The sequence below is a fragment of the Zootermopsis nevadensis genome, unplaced genomic scaffold (genome assembly GCF_977971745.1).
Source record: "Zootermopsis nevadensis isolate Lab colony 2312 unplaced genomic scaffold, Znev_1.0 Znev_ptg000013l, whole genome shotgun sequence".
NCBI classification, from domain to species: Eukaryota; Metazoa; Arthropoda; class Insecta; order Blattodea; family Termopsidae; genus Zootermopsis; species Zootermopsis nevadensis.
The window spans coordinates 7,454,739-7,475,918 of record NW_028259145.1 but is presented as its reverse complement, the minus strand read 5'-3'; the positions used below and the strand labels follow the sequence as shown (position 1 = coordinate 7,475,918).

General features: G+C 38.0%; 2 protein-coding genes across 6 annotated transcripts in view; both read left to right on the top strand.

The window, feature by feature from the left end:
* Positions 1 to 1,528: 1,528 nt before the first annotated feature.
* Positions 1,529 to 19,506, top strand: LOC110827952 (ribosomal protein S6 kinase alpha-5-like). 4 transcript variants are annotated; one of them, XR_015535071.1, is made up of 7 exons: positions 1,529 to 1,927; positions 3,978 to 4,096; positions 5,323 to 5,433; positions 6,300 to 6,377; positions 10,281 to 10,402; positions 16,012 to 16,206; positions 18,945 to 19,238. XR_015535071.1 is itself a non-coding variant. In XM_087348549.1 (7 exons), the coding sequence occupies exons 1-7, from the start codon at positions 1,771 to 1,773 to the stop codon at positions 19,287 to 19,289; spliced, it is 828 nt and encodes a 275-aa protein (XP_087204675.1). In that variant the 5' UTR covers positions 1,529 to 1,770; the 3' UTR covers positions 19,290 to 19,506. The 4 variants fall into 4 exon arrangements, 3 of the variants coding, with proteins under 3 accessions (XP_087204675.1, XP_087204674.1, XP_087204673.1); XM_087348549.1 differs by lacking the exon at positions 18,945 to 19,238 and adding an exon at positions 19,261 to 19,506 and having other exon boundaries at positions 15,995 to 16,206; XM_087348548.1 differs by having other exon boundaries at positions 15,995 to 16,206.
* LOC147873865 (ribosomal protein S6 kinase alpha-5-like) overlaps positions 19,303 to 21,180 on the top strand; it is a 34,429-nt gene continuing 32,551 nt past the window's right edge. The window contains exon 1 of one of the 2 annotated variants that reach the window (XM_087348546.1): positions 19,303 to 19,433. Coding sequence is in view for 1 of the 2 variants with exons in the window: in XM_087348545.1 (XP_087204671.1) it covers positions 19,594 to 19,653 (60 nt within the window). In the remaining variant the exon portion in view is untranslated. Of the gene's footprint in view, positions 19,654 to 21,180 lie in introns of both variants that reach the window. The other variant, XM_087348545.1, reaches the window with a different exon arrangement.

Below are 21,180 nucleotides of genomic sequence, written 5' to 3'. Positions count from 1 at the left end.
CATAAGTTAGTCAGATGACAATAGGATGTAGAATAATTCATAATAATACAATACATGTTATACAAATACAAGTCATACTATTATATAAATGTCACAAAAATACAAACAAAGGGTTCACATGAAGTAGAGGTAAGTTACAAATAAATCCACCCATTATATACAATAGATAAATTACGACTTACTTGTAAACATTAGAAATTCATCGACAGAGTAAAAGGAGTGTGTAATTAAGTATCTTTTCAATGCTGGTTTAAATTGTGCCTTTTTATTTTTTATGTTAGTTTACTGCGATTGGATTAAGCCGATATTTTGTTCGTGTTTTAAGAGGGGACAGAAATTGGATCTAATTTTTTTTAAATTATGGTGCCACAGAATTTCTTTAATCTCACAGGCGGCTTCGAATGGCGGATGCTAAGTTTGTTATGAATTGTGAATGGGACAGGGTGAATGTGTGAATGGATTTTAGGAACTGCTAAGGAATTTGCCTTCGACAAGGTGCGGATTATGTCGTTGTACGAGATTCGAACTGAATATCGCTTGGATAACCTGTCAGCTTTGTCTTGAGTACTTCGTGGTTTTACTTTCGTTAAGTTAGAGAACTTTCAGGCGTTGATTCCGATTCTGTCTCAGATAATTCTTTATTGCGATAATTGTTCCTGTGCCCAAGCGTCATCTTCACGCTTCGGCCTGCTTGACCCTCGGTGGTCACGGGACACCAGGCTAGGTGAGCCCCAGAAACAAGAATGGCTGCAGAGAGGGAGGGAACTTTGCCCCGTAGGCCACACAAAACCAGGATCACGATCGACTATGGCCGCCATATACGGAGTGTTTCGAACAAGAATTCGCGTACAGCCGACAAGGGGTGATTCTGCGACTTGTGGGTTGGACGTGGGGCTAACATTTCCTGATTGTGAGAATAATAAATTGTTCCGACGTTTTGTGCGTGTCCTCTGACTGGGACGGAATATTTGCAACTTAATAATTTGCTGGACTAAGCGTAATGAAAGATAAAAGACAAATGACTTGTTCTTATGCTCATTTGCTCTTTAACGTGATGCATGCGATATTATCATTTGTGTATGTTGGCTAATATGGCACGTGAGAATTGAATTTTTCATACATGCCCACAGTTTACATGTGCATAATTTTTTTATTTAGCCAGAAGAAGGGGCGTAGAAGTGACTTTAGTGTGGTTGGGAACACGTGATTTAAACAGCATCCATTAAAGGACTGCAAGAATTAACTTGTGTTATCAGTTCTAATTTAATCAGATCGTTGCATAGAATTTTTGTGCCTGGGTCAGAGACCCTCCAAAGAAGATTAAGCACAAAAACATTGTAAGACTATCTGTCATAAAATTAAAATAATTCTGATGATATATAATGTATAATTTCCCATTGAAAATATCACAGAGGAAGTGGGATTTCCTACTCTTTTGTTACCCGACAGGCCTTTTCACAGTAGCAGCTTAAAATTACGGCCTCTGATCATTTGCAACTATCACACTGGTGGTGAGTGGCCTTATAGCTTCCTGAATAATGGGCCTGTGCAGTACGCGCGTTGAAAAAATATTGTTTTTAGTCATGAAGGCTTGATTTTGTACACACAGTTTTACAAAATTGTAGTTTAATGAAGGGAGAGTGTTTACAAATATCAGAGCCTTTGTTGAGAATATAGTAACAGGAAACTTGACTGTGTGCTTTTTCAGGTTTTGGAGAAGTGTATCTCGTCCAGAAGAGCTGCGGGGTGGACGATGGTACACTCTATGCCATGAAGGCGATGGATATTAAAGAAATTATGTCTTTGAAAGATGGCTGCGAACAGTACCGCACTGAACGTGGTTTACTTGTGAAGGGTCTGGAGGCTCCATTCCTGGTGGGTCTGTATTATGCCTTCCAGACAAAAACGATGTTGTGCCTCGTGCAAGGTGAGTACATAAAAAACTATTGTTGACTCTGCGTTATTTGAAATGTGAAGTAAACAATACAGCGATGCGAAGTGTAGAGTAAGAGAGAAAAGTTAGCAGAACATGTCACAAACACAGTAGTTTCATTATTTTAAATAGGCACATATTACAACATAGAAAGTCTTTTGATAGGCCCTTTAGGCGAGCTACAGGACTAATTACAGCTGTAATCACAAGCTTAGTATAATTTCCGTGGGGCATTACCTTCTTTCTGTGTTTCGAAGTATCAGGAGGTATGTCTGCATCATGGAATCTTTACAGTATCAAATCATGAATTACCAATCATGTGCCTATCTTACTTCTAACCCCCTTCTTTAATAAATTAGAGGTTATGTAGAATAGATTAAGCCCTTACATGCAGACAAGGAATGTATTAGTCCCTGAGGAGTCAGGCTTTAGAAAACGTTTAACCACCAAAAATGCAGGATTCAACCTAGCAATGTGTTAAAAGGCATTTGTCAAGAAATGCATGCATGAAGAGTACTTTGTCTTTTAAAAAACAAACAAAAGAACTTCTTAAATCATCAAATGTTGTTGGCCACATTTTGTTGGCGTTCAAGAAACTGCTTCAAACCTGTAAAGATCATTTTTCATAAGCAGAAAACAAAGTGGAAATAGAGCGAGGTAGTGAAAATGGGGAACAGTGACGCTCAGAGTCCCAAGGTGTAAATTATAGTGTTTTACTCTTCATAAGTTACATCAGTTAAGTTTCATTAAACATAAAACTTATCAGAATGCATAATTCTTGCTGATGATGCAATTGTTGTACATTCCAATAAAAAGTTTGATGATTTCTGTACATTAGCGAATTCTGTTCTCTCTCATATGAGAAAATGATTCACTGCAAACAAGCTAGTCCTAAGTTTAGGTATAATTTAATACAATTTTTAACAAATAATTCACCACTTTGTGCATTAAGTGTTGGATATAATGGAAAATATGTGGAAGAGTCGGCAAACTAAAATTCTGCTGTCTGAAAATTGATAACCACTTGAACTGGAAGAATCATGCTGATCAAATGACTCTGATGTAAAGTGTTGTACAGTCAGATAAATGATTCAGGTTATTGGTATTTACACACTAAAGTCAATTTCACCCACTTTGAATCCATTATGAATAACGGAATAATTGTTGGGGGCAGATTAGAAAGGCCTGTTAATTCTTTTAGAGATTATTGTTCTTGTATTGAATGATTAATCATCACAGTCATTAACGTTGTCCTAGTAACAGTGGTTTCAGTGTACATTTTAATAATTTTTTGTCATAAAATTGAATTAATCACTTGCTGACGCTTAGTTTTACATTATTTTTGTAGCTTTCAAGTGTTCTGCCCAATTTTTGAATTTTAAGTATCGCTTAGTTTGTGTGGAATTCAGTACATAAGTCAGGGGGTCACTTGTGTCTAGTTCATTATAACATATCACGCAGACTGCATTAAGAGTGGAAGGGCAATGGTTTTGGGAATGCAATTAACTAGATGTCACGTATTCAAGGTCAATTCAGTTCTCTGCTCTGAGAGACAAGATGTATGCATGTGGGAGTCTCTTTACTGACTAAGGTTTGTCACGTCCCACATCGATTTCGATGATGTGTGCCATGATTTTAACACATATTTTTCTGTTCATTTTCTTTGATTTATGTTTATAGAGGAGCGGAAAGAGAACATAGTAGGCCTGTAAAAAATTAATTCCACTGCCAGTTAAATGTTTTTTTATAAAAAACAGTACAGACAGTCGCCACCATGTGGACGATGGGAAGAAGGTTGTGGTTAATATTTATCTTGTCTGATAACATTGTGTGAAGGGTCCTACTTGTGCTGCAGGTATTGTCTTGCAATCAGATGTTACTGGTGGAATATTCCATTGTCAGTTTGTAAACTATCGTTCTGTTTTCAGTCTTGTGCAGAGCGTCATTTGGCAGTAACACTGTTTTATACATGAATATACAACACAGTAGTTTGCACTGTCATAGGTGTCCTTATGGTAACTAAGTTTCGTTATTCTTGTTGCAGAATATTATGCAGGTGGCGACCTGTTCAATGTGTTGCGGGAGTGGGGAGGAGTGTTTTCAGTTAATGAAACGAGATTATACCTGGCAGAAATCATTGAAGCTGTGGAGTATCTGCATAAGGTAGGCAAACAGTCCAACTGCAGTTCTCTTCAATAAAATGTATAACAAGGCACTATAAAACCTGCTTGATTGATTGCGTGGCTACAGAATTTTTTAATTTCATTCGATACGTCATTTATTCTCTACATACCAATCATTTATAATTTCTGTGGGAAAAGTCTCAAGTACTAACAAAGTATAGTAGCGATGATCACGTAATTCTTGCGAATAATTCTTTCAGGTTTAATAGGGGCATATTTGATTAGCATTGTCATGTTTATGTCGTCAATGACAGATTTCTTCTGTACAATAATTGGTTGCCATGGAACTTGTGCGATACTAACTTTTAGCATAATAATATGATGTTGTATGCTCCCATGAGACAATCCGTACTTTCAAAAACTGTTGTGAGAAACTAAACGAGAGAATTGTTTTAATAGTCTAATGCCCCTCTGGATACAGACATTTCCATTTTCACCTTCCTGTGAAGTCCCAGAGTCTGTAAACACTACTTTTGAAGCAGGGATAAAAGTTTGGAAGATTTAACAGGTTCATCATCTGAACAAGAACAGATAACTAAAAATTAATAACATCAAAATGGAGCAAACAATTGAATATTCTGGAGAGCATCCCCCTTTGACTCATATGAGTTATTATATTTGTACGTGGGATTAATGGCAAACCATACGCTAATAGGTTCTGTTTCACTTTTGTTAGTTTCTTGTTCTCTTTCTACTCGTCTCCTTCGTAAGTTCTAAATTCTAACATGTGTCTCTTTCTGTACATATTTTGTGTGAAGTGCAGAACTATGCCAATATATTACATTCAGTATTGTATTCTTGACTCTTATCATATCAACAGAATCTGAAAGATAATGTGGAATCTGTACTCAGACTAGTGTACAATATTAATTTTCAAAGTAAATGAAATTGGAGGGGTGGGCGGTGGTAAAGCTGAATGTTTGCCTAGTGCCTGATAAACCTTCATCCCTGCTCTGTGCACACAAGCAACATTTTAGATCCTCACTCATAATCATGGTTGAAGCCACAGCTACAGTTGAGATTGGTTGGCGTTAGTGGTATTTAATTGTATCAATAACAGTAATAAACGTGACAGCTTAGTTCCGGTGATATGTAACAGAAAATCAAAGTACTGAAACTGCATCTCATGACCACAATAAGAATGCAAGATGTACCATATTTTATCCCCTCTGTCCAAGGATTTATTTGTTAATTTGTTTCTTTCAGCTAAGAGTCATACACCGAGACCTGAAACTGCGAAATATATTAGTAGACGCTCAAGGCCACATTGCTGTAGCAGATTACGGCCTATGCAAAGATTTTGCCTGGTATAAAAAGGTAAATGTTATATCCACCTCATCTTTTGTTCAGTGTGCGTACAAAGACACACAGACTGTAAATGTTAGCGCTATGTGGACCGCTGTCCATCAGACAGGGAAGTCAAGTATGAGCCCTGTAAAGAGTTGACAGGTTTCAGGTGCCTTAAATTTGACACAGTGTGTGTTTGTGTACAGTGTAACTAAAAGATGTCACAAGGCCTGTGAATTTGAGGAGGTAAACTTGAAGTGTATAAATATTATGCCTACATCTCTACTGGAGTTTTGTAAGTAGTTGCTGTTATTCTATTCGGAAGCCATTAACATCTTGCCTAGTATACCCAGAATTAAAGATCTAAGATACTTAAACGTGTTCTGTGCTTAGAAGAAAGAAAGTCAGGTGCAAGTGTTTTAATAAAAGGGTAATATTGGATACTGAAAGGGATAATACAAATTTCTTCTTCTCCTTCCTCCTCTTCAGTTCGCACTACAGTCCTTGGTGGACCCTTGTCTCCTTAGTTTAAATATTACATGAAGAAAAATTTGTGGTACATACAGCCTGCTGAGTAGCGTCACAGTTAAAGGATATTACTTATGATGGGTGGGATGTGTAGAGAGAGAAGAAATGATGCAGAGTATTGGTAGGAAAATCTCTTGGAAAATGACAGTTTCAAAAACCATTAAGGAAAACAGAGCATAGCATTGGGAGGGATTTTACAAAATTGTATTATGATGGTAGGAGGTGAATGGAAGCCGCTCAGGACATTTTCAATGGTGGTCTTCACTTTTAGACACGATAAATTTTTCTTTCTGTTATCAGACACTTTTTAGTTGTTTTGTGTACCTAATTCTTCTCACCCTTACTCAAAGTGTTGTTTCCTTCCTCAGGGTGATCGTGCATATTCAGTGTGTGGCACAAAACAGTACATGGCACCAGAGATGATCATCGGCAAAGGCTACAGCTATGTAAGTTTCTTATCTGTTAACAATCTGATAATAACAAGCTCTTGGTTTTATGTAACTCGACCTAACATATGATTAATGTAAAGTAACAAGAAAACAAATTATAATAATGTGAGGGTTTGGAGCCACAAGTAGTAACTTCATGGAGTTTGTAAGGACACGTGCATAAACTAGTCGGTATACGTGATAGGAGGCCGAAGCATTGAACTGAATGCGGTGCAGTCGGCTGGCTGGCGTCTGGCATGATGACATGCATTTTTATCATACACATTACACCCAAAAACAGAAAGAAAATGTAATGGCTGTCACCAAACTTGATGCTTGAAGGCAATGGCTTCATATCCCTTATGACACAGCTCCATGGCATGGGTATGAGAGGTAAATGCATTTGAGTAGTTTAATTGATCAATTTTTCATGACCTGCATTTCACATGTTTAATGAGGGCGCTGTGAGTGGCTTGGCAGTTAAATTAATTATATTCAGTTTCTGTCAATACAATAAGGAATTCGAGGGTGACTGTAGCCAATTCTTCCAAGTTCTGGCAAAGTGGAAGCCAGTGTTGTCATATACACAGCATCCTGCTGTACCCCCAAGAGAATCCTCTAAGGGGAGGAAGATCATACACACAATGTGGCCAAGTCATGTTCCCACCCTAGCCAATAAAATTCTCTGGAGATTTGCAATTTGAGTTGTCTATCAATGCCTTGTGAAAATGTGGAGGCATTCTGTCTTGTCGCAACAGCTTTTCAGTAGGACATTCTTCTTCCGAAATTGGCACGACAAATTCTTCTGCTTACGATTACACTTTAAATTTGTTCGTATAAGTTTTTCAAATGAATTTAGTTCATATTCCTTTGCCTCTCGGTTCACAAGCGTTGAAATAGCATATATTTCATGTGCACATTCTTTGTGTGAGCGGTTCTTGTCCTGAAACAAAGAGCGATATTTGCGAAAACTTGTTGCAGTAAACAGTATTGATGGAGTGACAGGCCAGAAGATATCTTCATCTGTATCTAAAATTTGAAACCTATTTGAAATTTCAACTTGATATTGTTCCTTTGCCTCTCCCTCACTTAATTTTTTCAAACCAAATCTTTCTGTGTCGAAATTTTGCTTAGTTCGCCTACTTATTGAAAGCCGCTTCCTCACTTTTGCTACCACCAGATAATGATCAGTGTCACAATCTGCTCCTCTGAATGACCACACATCAATTACATTTGTCTGCCTTCTATTAACTACTAACACATGATCTATTTGATTGTGTGTGCTCCCATCAGGAGAAGTCCAAGTGTATTTATGTATATCACGGTGTGGAAATTTTGTACTTTTTACAATTAAATCTTTTGACGTACCGAAGTTGAAGAATATTCTTTAATTAAGCAGATATATAATGATTTTCATTTTTATATGCTGCTTTGTTAGACTTTTAAATAAAAAACCGTTTTAAGAACTACTTAAATTTTCTCGCCATTTTTGACACTCATATTCATTTAACACCACGAACATGGAATTAAAGGTTTAATTGCACATTATCTATTTCGCATTTGGCTTGTTCTCCTCAGAGACTAAATTCTCAGCGCCTGGCCCCACGCTCTTCGTTGTATTGTATCCGTGAATACCGTGCCACTACTAGGGCGCACTGCCGTCAGACGCATGCGCGAATTGTAAATATACATTCGAATTTTGAGCAATTTTTTCGCACCCTTGCACAGGGTATCAGCAGCTGAAATTTTGTGTACAATCATTACTAGATGGGCTCTGTAGACGAGCAAAATTTCAGGTGAGGTTTCGACATGACCAACCTAACCATTCCCTTGTTAGATACACAGTACACACTCTTACCACCTTCGATACTATCTTGGCACATTTGTTGCAAGAGTTATTCAGTAATGTCCGGTGTGAGAAATGTGGTCCAACTCAGCCCTAAAACTAGACGTGACATACGAGGCGCGTCCCAAAAGTAAGTTTCCCTGGGGCCGTTTACAGAAACAAAACACAATTTCATGGAAATATTTATTGCAACAGATACAGCAAGTGTCCAGCTATTTTTCAACATATTCGCCACCGGAATTGAGACATTTGTCATACCGTGGGACCAACTTTTAATACCTGTGTCGTAGAAGTCTGCCGCCTGGGATTGGAACCACTGTGTGACAATCATCTCCGCGCCTCTGTCATTCTCAAAACGCTGACGCTGACCGGACAGGAATTTCTTGAGGTGTAGGAAAAGATGGAAATCACTGGGAGCGAGGTCCGGGCTGTAGGGTGGATGATTAAACACCTCCCAGCTGAACTCCTGCAGGAGACTTGCTGTCCGTCGAGCCGTGTGCGGCCTAGCGTTATCGTGCAGGAAGACAATACCGGCACTAAGCATCCCGCGCCGCTTGTTCTGAATGGCCCGTCGCTGAAAATTGTCTGCACCAGCGACGCACCATCTGCTTGCTCATAACGTTAGGCCCATAGACCCGGCACAGCTGACGATGAATTTCGATCGGCGCTATGCTCTGTGCATTCAAAAACTTTATCACTGACCGCACTTCACAGTCGGCGGGAGCTGGAATAAGAACCTCCATCTTCAACAGCTGCAACGATGCTTAGTGCCGGTATTGTCTTCCTGCACGATAACGCTAGGCCGCACTCGGCTCGACGGACAGCAAGTCTCCTGCAGGAGTTCAGCTGGGAGGTGTTTAATCATCCACCCTACAGCCCGGACCTCGCTCCCAGTGATTTCCATCTTTTCCTACACCTCAAGAAATTCCTGTCCGGTCAGCGTCAGCGTTTTGAGAATGACAGAGAGGCGGAGATGGTTGTCACACAGTGGTTCCAATCCCAGGCGGCAGACTTCTACGACACAGGTATTAAAAGTTGGTCCCACGGTATGACAAATGTCTCAATTCCGGTGGCGAATATGTTGAAAAATAGCTGGACACTTGCTGTATCTGTTGCAATAAATATTTCCATGAAATTGTGTTTTGTTTCTGTAAACGGCCCCAGGGAAACTTACTTTTGGGACGCGCCTCGTATATTAGTTTTATTAGTAGAATTTTTGGTTCGCACGGCGGTGAGTATGAATGTGGCTGTCTTCTGGTTTGTAACGCCTTGCAGTGGTAACACTACACCCCAGAACTGTAATAGTCTTACGTTGGTGACGCCATCAGATGGAATGGCGGCGTTTGCTGAGTGCGAAGAAGAGGGAAGTAACTGTTTCTCAAGAAGAATTGTTAATGGTGGCAAGGCTAAAGTAATTACACTCAAGAGTCTATTGTAAGGATAATTTTTTATTCTACTGTCTTAATCACAGTAAGCAAATGTTTATATAAATTACAGCAGTGGTAGTGTAGTAATCTGTGTGATTTGTGGAGTATTGGTTTTTGTTATTCAATAACTTTACACTGTTCACTTTCTATACACGAGATCGACATCATCAGGTTCATTTGCTTTTGACTTTACTGTATTGTATTTTCTCCTCCCGATGTTAAGAAATGACGAAAAATGTATATGTTAAAATTTTTCGAACTGGTTAAAAAGTTTCATTAAAAATGTTTTTGCCGAGATTGGTCATTGCTGGTGTGTTTTTGATCTGTAAACAGAAAATTTTTACATTTATATGTGTATATGATGTGTAGTAGTAAGAGTGTTGCATTATCTGAGTTGTTTGTGTTGTGGTGCTTTGTTCCAGAATGATGTGAGGTATGATGCATCTGTCTGTTTTATTAGCAAAATTTCTGCACAGTGTGGAAAAATGCTGCACACACAACACAGTAAACAGCCTTCACTCCTAATAAGATAGATGCATCATTGTACAATGACTAACCACAACTCAGGTAAGGTAATACTTGACTACTCCACATCATATACATATATGTAAATATAACATTTACTAATTTAAACATTTTTGTTTACAGATCAAAAACACAATGGACTTGAAGATTGCTGTCTTCTGGGCTTTAGAGGAGTATAGTCTGGTAGAAGATTACCAATGTTTCAGAGGTCCTTGCTCCCTGCATGATCAGGATTCATCATCACTGTACTAAGTAAGTGGAAACGTTTTAAACTTATTATTCTATCATTAATTTTTTACATCAGAAGGAGACAGTACGATCACCAGTGCAATGACATATTTATTTATAGTTTATTCAGTGACGCAGTTTCTGTAGCTCATACCATGTAACATTGAATGAGAGGATGATAATGAATAATGAATTGTAAATGAAGGAAACATTGACCTGGAATTAACTAACTAACTAGATGGCTTACCGAACCCGAAGGTTCATCACCGAATTAACCAAAGCCCTCCACCGGACCCTGTCCTGGGCCAACAAAATCCAGTTTCCTTCAACTCCTATCTCCCATAGATCCAGCCTGAGATTATCCTCCCATCTACGTCTAGGTCTCCCCAGTGGTCTCTTCCCTTCAGGTTTCCCAACCAGTACCCGGTGCACACCTCTTGTCCCATCCATGCGCGCTACATGTCCCGCCCATCTCACTCTTCTCGACTTAATCACCCTCACAATACTGGGGGAGCAGTACAGATTTTTAAGCTCGTCATTGTGCAGTTTTCTCCACGCCCCATCGTCTTCCCTCTTAGGCCCAAATATCCTCCTCAACACCCGATTCTCAAACACCTGCAATCAGTGTTCCTCCCTCTGAGTGAGAGACCATGTTTCACACCCATACAAAACAACAGGCAAGATTATTGTTTTGTATACTTTAATTTTCAGGTTCTTAGAAATCAGACGGGAAGACAAAATATTTTGGACTGAGAAGTAGCAAGCATTTCCGGAATTTAGTCTCCTCCTAACTTCCTCACAAGTATCATTTTGATTTGTTATTGTTGTTCCCAAATATTTGAACTTTGTAACCCTTTCAAAGGATTTATTAGCCACCCTAAGATAATTTTGCCCGCCTGTCTTCTGATGACGAGATACTAACATGTACTTAGTTTTTTCTGAATGTACTTCCAGCCTCACTTGTCTACCAGCCTCTAGTAAAACTTCTGCGTTCCTCTTTATTGTATTTATATCGTCCCCCAATAAATTAACATCATCAGCATATGCCAATAGCTGATGTGTCCCATTCAATTGCAAACCCTCCTGCCTACCTTGGACCTTCCTGATGGCGTATTCTAGCGCAAAGTTAAAGAGCAAGGGAGACAAAGCATCTCCTTGTTTTAGACCGTTCTTGATGAGGAATGTCTCAGATACATATTTACCTACTCGAATTTTGCTACAGGTTTCATTTAAGCACATTTTTATTAGACCCACTAGCTTCTTTGGTATACCAAATTCAATAAGAATATTATATAGCACTTCTCTCTTCACAGAGTCATAGGCTTTTTTGAAATCTATAAATAACTGATGTACGGTCCCACCAAACTCCCATTTTTTCTCTAGTATCTGACGAATGCAAAAGATCTGATCAATCGTTCATCTGTTTCGTCTGAACCCACACTGATGATCCCCAATAATTTCATTCGCATATGGGGTTAATCTTGCCAAAAGAATGTTGTATAGAATTTTGTATGAGGTTGATAGCAGCGATATTCCTCGGTAATTACCACACTCAGTCTTGTCCCCCTTCTTATGAATAGGAATAATTATGGATTCCTTCCATTGTTGTGGCATCTCTTCCTTATCCCAAATTAACTGAATAAGCTTATGGATCCTCATATGCAACCCTTTGCCACCTGCTTTAATTAATTCGGCCGGAATCTGATCAATTCCTGGAGATTTATAACTTTTCAACTTCCCAATGGCTAGTTCCACTTCATCTAAGCTAGGTTCTGGCACCAACAGTTCAGCTGTATGCATTTTAATCTGTCTAATATCACCAGTATCATGAACATTTAAGAGCTCGCTAAAGAAATTTTTCACAATTTTTATTGGATCTGCAAGCAAATTGCCACTACCATCCTTTACCAAATTGGTCTGGGGTTGATATCCTTTCTTAAAGTTATTAATGCCTCTGTACAGGTCTCTGATGTTTTTTTCCTTATTATTTGTCTCAAGTTCAGCAATTTTGCCCTTCAGGTATTCCCTTTTCTTAGTCCTAAAGGTTCTACTAGCCTCACGTCTCACGTTACATAGATTATCCGCATTTGTTTTGTTTGGGTCCTGCAACCATTGAAATTTTGTTTGCTTCCTTCGATCTATTAATTTGGAACATTCTTCATCAAACCACGGTTTGTTTTGCTTTCTCCTGTAGTATCCTAGTTTCTCTTTTGCTGAAATTTTGATGCAGTTTCTGACATTTTCCCACTCCCTGTTGATGTCCACACTTTCATTATCCTCATTTGTCTCTAAAATTTGAAACCTATTCGAAATTTCAACTTGATATTGTTCCTTTGCCTCTCCCTCACTTAATTTTTTCAAATCAAATCTTTCTGTGTCAAAATTTTGTTTAGTTTGTCTACTTACTGAAAGCCGCTCCCTCACTTTTGCTACCACCAGATAATGATCAGTGTCGCAATCTGCTCCTCTGAATGATCTCACATCAATTACATTTGTCTGCCTTCTCTTATCTACTAAAACATGATCTATTTGATTGTGTGTTCTGCCATCTGGGGAAGTCCAAGTGTATTTATGAACATCACGGTGTGGAAATTTTGTACTTTTTACAATTAAATCTTTTGACGTAGCAAAGGTTACTGCTCTAACACTGTTATCATTACTAAGTGCATGGAGACTCTCGCTGCCTATTGTGGGTTTGAAGATATCCTCCCTCCCAATTTTTGCATTGAAATCTCCTAGCAGAATTTTCATGTGATACTTGCCAAATGTATCAAATACTGATTCCAATTCTTCATAAAAGCTATCCTTGATATCATCGCTTTTGTCTTCAGTTGGGGCATGAACATTAAGGACAATGATGTTGCACCAACGTCCTTCCAAAATTACGTAAGACAACCTGTCACTAACAAATTCTACTCTCTTAACTGCTGCCCTAATTCTGCTATGAACAAAAAAACCCGTCCCCTTTCCATAGAAAAATGTAAAATTGTCCACTGGGATCGTGCCCTCCCCCTCCCATCGCACTTCCTGCACTGCCACTAAGTCTAACTTATAATTCCCTAATTCCCTACACACTGATTTCAGTGCCCCAGCCCTATAGAGGCTCCTAATGTTCCAAGTACCAAATCTCATGTCCTTTTTCAATTGCCGTGGTCGTGCCAAAGAGTCCGTCCTGATCCGAGGCTTGGTTGATTTTTTCGTAACACATCTTTTTTTTAAAGGTGAAAGGTTGTTAGCCCTACACCCAACCCCCAACCTGGAGGACCAGGGTATCACTCTTAGTCTAGCGCATCTCCTTAGACCTGTCCGGCTTGGGTGACCCTACCATGAGCCGAAGCTCAAGCCGGCATAGCCCTAAGGGTTGACCTGGAATTAAGATAGATTTTTCTGAAGTTATATGTTTGGAGCACAGTGCTATAAGGAAGCAAAACATGGTCAGTGGGAAAGCCAGAAAAGAGGATAGAAGCTTTTGAAATGTGGTGCTATAGAAGGGTGTTGAAAATTAAGTGGACTGATAAAGTACAAAATGAGCAGGTTTTAAATAGGATAGGCGAAGGAAGAAGTTATGGGAAAATCTTACTAGAAGAAGAGATAGGATGAGACACCCAGGATTGGTTAATTTGGTAATGGAAGGGAAGAATTGTAGGGGGAGACAAAGATTGGAATATGTGACGCAGATTTTTGAGGATGTGGGCTGCAAGAAATATGTGGAAATGAAGAGATTGGCGCAAGATAGGCGAAAATGGAGGACTGCATAAAAGCAGCCGGAAGACTGATGACAAAGAGAGAGAAATGAAGGAAGCGGTCATGGCATAATTTAAGTTACTATCTCAGCATTTACCTTGAAGGACTGAGAAAAACTGCAAACACTTCAGTCAGGATAGGCAGTCTCCAGGCTGAGATTTCAACCCAGGACTTCCCACATATGAAGCAGGAGTCTAACCACTCAAAAATGACATTTGGTAGCAATGACATAAAAGCAGGGATTTGAATGTAATGGTGCCCACAGACTGAAACATGTTGTTCTAGTGAATGGACAATGAGCCAAGTGTGCAAGTGACAAGCAAGAAAAACCAAGAATTAGCGTAGAGGGTTATGTAAGTTCCAACATTTTTTTTTATCACGGAGCTTATGTTACCTGAAAACAAAGACTGAATAAGATGTTGCGCCCCTTTGTTTTATGGAATAAACATAGCACAATTTTGCTAACAAACTGTGAAATGAGTTTGTATGCTGAGTAGCAATCCAGTATCATGCACTTCTCTTCTAAGCAGCGGTTAGATAGTTCGATAGTTCATATTCATTGTGTTCAAAATGGTTTGCAGTTACACACAGTGTTATTCCCTACCCACGTGAGAATGAAAGTCGGTAAAATCAGTGGCAGTGATCCAGACTATGAGCACAGGCGTGTTTCTGACTTTTCTTATTCAGGTGGTGTTGTTGGTTTAAAAGAATTACAAGTGTTTTCTACTGATGATAACAGTTTGGAAGGAATTGTGATACTCCTCTTGCTACATTAAGCAAGCATACACTCTGTTCATACAGATGACAATTTTCAAGCTAGAAAATCTAATCCATTATTCATGCAAAAATTTAAATCAGTGCTTATCAGAATTAGAGACATTCCACGGAGTGTTTCACAGTATTAGAGGAAAGCTTGCTGTATAGGCACTTGCACATCATACTAAATAGGTATTGGTGTACAGTATTTGTTTTGTGTTTTTATGACATATTTTGTGTCACATAAATTCATATTGGAGTTCTTAAAATAGGTCCATAAAAGTCTCTGTACGGGAGGATATGAACCTACTGCAGGCATCCTATAAGCAGGAAAGAACCTGTCACTATTGTCCTCCTTGAGAGATAAGAGTCTACTGGGTAACTTAGGACAAGTGTTGCACACAGTTATCGGTATCTATTAAACCATATTACTGCTGACTTCCTTGTTGATCAATGGAATCCATATGGGCGAAATTTCCAAACTGGACTGACTAATGGGGTTCGCCAATCACGCCATGTGAGCTGATTCTTTGTACTTTCTATAAGTACTGTTTCTTTCGATTTGAAGAAACTTGACGTTCCAACTTATCCGATGGTCCTCTTCGTAAGCGTGTTTGGCCAGTCTTCATTTCATCATCATGCTTTCCTTCATGACAAATTAATGAAAAATTCCTTCCAAACAGTTTCATCCCTTTATTTTCCTCCCATTGTCTCGTACTTTATCAAACATATTTTAATGCCAAAAAAGTAATGGTAAGGTGTTTACAACACTTTGGTTGTTACTATAGCTGGGATCAAACTGAATTTATTGTCTGCACCACTGTCTTGCATGTATAAGAAGACAAATTCATTTACTACATAATCCAAACACTTATTGACCCAGGAGGTGAGTCAGCGAGCTACAAAGTACTGTTGCCAGGAAATAATTTTTATAGTATGGGCAGTATATGCTTTCTTATCTGCCATCCTTTCCCACTCATCTGGTTATTCAATGCTGAGTAAACTGACTTATTTGAAGTATAATTTAATAAACCCTAAATAAATAATTTATTCTCTAATTTTTATTAATGGATGATGTGTTTATTTCTCTGATCCTGAAATATATTAAGTGGGGTTGCTTGTGCAGATGCGCCACACACAGTGGGGAACATAAAGCTGGTGGTGTCCGCAGTTGGAGGGGCTGTTCCAGCAGCCATCACAGAGACCGTTGAATGTGAAATGGTCTTACATAGTATCAGACATCACAGCAAACAAGCTGACTCTGCTGTACCATTTGACATGAGTAGAGGATGTGTACCCAACATTTCTGGAGTTCAGACTGGTAAGTACACAATACAAATTATACCAGTCCGTGGTCCATCTGGGAACATAACGTAACATTCATGGCAATTAATAACTAATGAACTACTGCAGAAAGTAATCCTTGAGCTTTATAACGTACCATTTGTATTATGATGAAATTAGTTTTATGTCTATATTAGCAACTGACACTTTGGTACCAGAACCAAAGGAATCAATATTGCAAATTCCAAAGGCTACCATTGGACATGATTTTGAACGAATTCAATCAACCTCAAATTTTTACTACTGCTTACCTGAGATCCAGTTTAACATCCTACTTTCCAGTTCTTCATCATACAAGTTATTGTTTTCCATCACATATCTCCACCAGTATTCTTTATGCATTTTTGTCACCCCATCCTAACTTATTCTTTTTTCTCCTATGATGTGTCTGGTTGCTTTATGGGTCATTATACAAAACATCCTCCTGAGGCTTTGCTATGTTTTGAAACCAGTTTCAATCCACTACTGGTTTGCTGGACCTTTCGCAGCTTCACGAGAACACCATTTGCCATCCTTCTGGGCTTTCATATCTACATTAGATGTGTCAGGGACTAATTCCCCACTTTGCATCACCCCAGTTGGCACTTCCCTACTTGATGAAAATAAAACTGTAATGGGTCAACAGTAAACAGACAATTTTGTTGTAACCATTTTATAAACATAATTTATGTTGGCATTCAACATATTCAAAAGTAATTAATATAAAAGTTGTAGGAGAAATTAGTTAATTTGGTGATGTACCTTAAGGTCTCCTAAGCCTTGTACTTGGAAGTAATTTAGACAGCCAAATAGACTGTATTTTAAGTTCACAACAGTTACTTTTATAACCAACTGTTTTTGAGACAATTATGAATATGATAATGCTGGTTATGTACAGAGAATTATATGGTGATTCATTCAAAAAAATATTTAGTTTGACATCAGCTTCATGCACATTGGGGTACTAATTCTGACGAAAATTAAAATCGCTCAGAAGTTTTAGGAAAATATCAAATATGAAATCATTGAAATTTTGAAAAGTATAGCCAGCTTTTCGAGAACAAACATGAACAGATGGATGGTCACAAACTCAGCATTTTATACACTGTGCAAGGAATGCATATAAAAGTGATGTGTAACCTTTACAGATTTGACAGAATTTAGTTATTGTAAGGATTGTATGAATGTCAGATATGTGGCACTTGTGACAATGTGGCAAGTTGCAACTCCACACAATTTCCTACCTTTGAAGGAGTATAATATTTGTTGATTTTTTATCATTCTGAAGAAACGAGTTTGAAGCCCTATTTTTCAAGTGGCATGTATCAATATACTACAAGTTTAAATTACAGGCATCTTCAGTAATTCTGGTGATTCAGGAAGACAGTGTCATCATGTGGTGATTCTTTGGTCATCACTGTAACATATGTCTTATGGTAACAACCCATGAACATAACACCCTTTCCTTTATTGCATACTTATTACATTATAAATTGTGCATTGATGAATGTATTGAATGGAAGAGTATGAGTTCTTCCAGGATCATGTTTCTTTCTGTTTGTTACTCATTTTTCTGCGATATTATTGGATATTTTTATATAGGATTATAAAGTGTATACATTGCACAGAGCTAGCAGTCAAGGACACAGTTACGAACTCATTGCATGCAAGTTGGACCTGCCATTTGATTCAACTGTGACAGACTGGCTAAACTATACTTAAAGGAAAATGGATAAAGGCAAAAGTGCAAGGCTTTCCTTGATTTCAACAGTCAAAAGTATACATTGTGAGAAGCCAGCCTATCAGAGATGTTCTCTGAGGGGTGAAGCTCCATAAGTAGAAGGGACTGACTGAAATCTTCCAGTGAGTTGTGAGGAATTTTAAATCAAATTAGAAACTGAGAAGGGTGTTTTAGAAGCTGTGGTCTTCAAAGATTTTTAAACTTACACATGTTTGGATACCAGTTATTAAACAGAGCAGATGTCTCTTCATAAATCAATCATATTTATGACTATAAAATAATTTTAGAACCAACTTTGAGAAATTAAATTATATGAATAGTTCATAAATAAACTGAGGCAAGCAGTTTAAAAATTGGGTCAGGTTAATTTGATGTGTTTGAGGTTGCAGTACATTAAGCTTTATGAACATTTATTTGTATTTGATAAATTATGAGTGAATGTGTTGTATGGTGGAATGTATGAATTCAAGTTGTGATAGTGTATCCAGTTTTAAGAGGCATTCTGTTTATAATAGAAAAGGGACCAGTCATGATGATACCTCTACTTCTCATCAAAACCACATTCAACCCTGATTTAGCACATCCATCGTTGACATTTACTAACCTATTCCTGTAATATTAAAGGTGAGGAAGACTATACAAGGTTTGATATCATTTGTATGAGGTTCAAATTGGCAACAACCACCAAGAAAATATGAGTGCAATTGCTTTTTATTCGCAAGAAAATCGTAAAAAAGTACTTTTGTATATTTAACAAGTAAAATACTGCATAGGGCACAGCCATTGAGAAGCTGCTAATAGGCTCGGCTAGTGAAGGTATTGTCTTCTCTTTATGAAAATGATTGTCTAGTTTGCTGTAGCTCACAGCCAGTCCCTACCCTGCACCAGATCAGTCCAATCCACGTTTTACTTCCCTAAAATATTTTTTAATATTGGCCTATACTAAGCAACAGTTAAGATTGTAGTGTTTCATATTGTAATCTTTGTGTCTTTAGATGGAAAAATGAGTCCATGGGGTAGGACTGTCTGAAAAAGTACACGAACACTTGCGGCATATCACCAAATTAAGTTTGTGTTATACAGCCAGGTTCACCAACTTCCAGTTTGGTGCACCACTTTTGTTAGCTGAGCCTCACTCGTTTGTGAAGGCATACAATGCATGAAATTAGTAGCGTGATGATCGTTTTTAAGAATTATTTCACGATTCGTTTACAATGTACTTTTCTGAAAAAATAAGAAGTAATCGACTGAGTACAGAAAGTAAACTAATTTATGGCAGATATTTTAAATATGTACATTTGGTTCTCTTAGGTTGGCACGATGCTCTTTGTTCCTCATAGCTGCAAAGTTACATCCGTTAATACTCGTGACTTGGTAGCGTGGTGTTGGGAGATAGTTATGTCGTAATAAAATATAGATTGTATTTAGTATGGATGATTTTCATTGTAATAGAGTGTGGCAACTGTGATACAGATTACTATTAAGTGACTGTGTGTATTTATTGTGTTGGCTTCTATTTTACGAACGCTTAAAAATGTCGGTCGAGAATTGGGTAAATATGAATTGTGTTTGCGCAATCGCGTGCTGCATAAAATTCACCATCTCTTGTGGAGTAGAAGATTCCAGAGTCTTGCAGTGTGCATTATGTTAAAACAATATGAAACGTGTTATTATGAAGGGTTATTTTTGCTGTTAAAGATTAAGGTGGGTTTGAATCCAGATTCACTATTTTTCTGTTTATTTTTAGATAGGCTTATGTTTAGGTGAAGGATGCTGCTATATGTAGGCCTACACAAAATCGCGTTTCGTGTTTGAAATTTACAGGAGGATTATGTGCACAGAATTATCTCTGTTCCATCATAATCTGTATTTGGTCTTGAGATGTGAATTCAAGCAACAAACTTAAAAATGTTTAATATAAGATTTGTATAAATTATTGAAATGTGAGAAGAGACTAGTAGGTTATACAACAATTCTCTTTCAAATGATATTTTTTTTAGAAAATCATGAATAAGATACTGCAGGCAGTGTAAATCATTCTGTGTAATAATTTTAAGTTGAGATAAGCATCAGTTTTTTTAAACTTATAAAGACAATGCAAATTTATCTGTGATGCTTAACTAAGCACCATGCTATGAAGACGTGGGGGAATTGAGGTATAGTTTCATTCTGAAATTGGCTAATGCTACACGGGTTTTTGTCAGTACTAGGACTTGATCGTGACTTTAATGTAACATCTTAGTAAGCTGATATTTGAGATCCTCAAGAAGTTAGAGATTAAGTTGTACTTACATTGTGCTGGAAGCTTTTCTCCGTATGACATGACAATTCACTTTTCAAGAGCACATGCAAATCATCAGAAAACATCAGCAATCTCATGTGTTTACATAAGTTTGTTTTTGTGTACTGAATGGTGTTGCTTCCACCTAGCAATTCCTGAAAGAATCCATAACTAACTAACTAGATGGCTTACAGTACTCAAAGGTTCATCAGTGAATTAACCATAGCCCACCACTGAACCCTATCCTGGGCAGTTTTCTCCATACTCCAGCATCTTCTCTCCTAGGCCTGAATATCCTCCTCAACACCCTTTCTGATACACCTGCAATCTATGTTCTTTCCTCAGAGTGAGAGACCATGTTTTGCACCCATACAAAACAACAAGGCAAAATTATTGTTTTGTATACTTTAATCTTCAGGTTCCTAGAAATCAGACAGGAAGACATTATTTTGAACTGAAAAGTAGCAAGCATTTCCAAAATTTAGTCTCCTACTAACTTCCTCATGAGTATCATTTTGATTTGTGATTGTTTCCAAATATTTTAACTTTGTCACACTTTCAAAGGATTTATTAGCCACCCTAAGACAATTCTGCCTGCTTGTCTGCTGATGAGATACAAACACAGACTTGGTTTTTTCTGAATTGACTTCTAGCCCCACCTGTCTACTAGCCTGTAGTAAAACTTCTCTGTTCCTCTTTATTGTTTTATATCATCTCCCAATAAATTAACATCATCAACATATGCCAGTAGCTGATGTGTCCCATTCAACTGCAAACCCTCATGCCTATCTTGGGCTTTCCTGATAGCATATTCTAGCGCAAAGTTAAAGAGAGCAAGGGAGACGAAGCATCTCCCTGTTTTAGACAGTTCTTGATGGAAAATTACTCTGATAAATATTTACCTATAGGAATTTTGCTACAGGTTTAATTGAAGCTCTTTTTTATTGGAC

Coding starts and splice junctions, on each gene's coding strand:
- LOC110827952 (XM_087348547.1), top strand. CDS start 1,771: ATGAAGGCGATGGATATTAAAGAAATTATGTCTTTGAAAGATGGCTGC. Junction 4,097..5,322: donor CTGTGGAGTATCTGCATAAG/GTAGGCAAACAG, acceptor TGTTTCTTTCAG/CTAAGAGTCATACACCGAGA. Junction 16,207..16,681: donor CATTTCTGGAGTTCAGACTG/GTAAGTACACAA, acceptor TTTTGAAACCAG/TTTCAATCCACTACTGGTTT.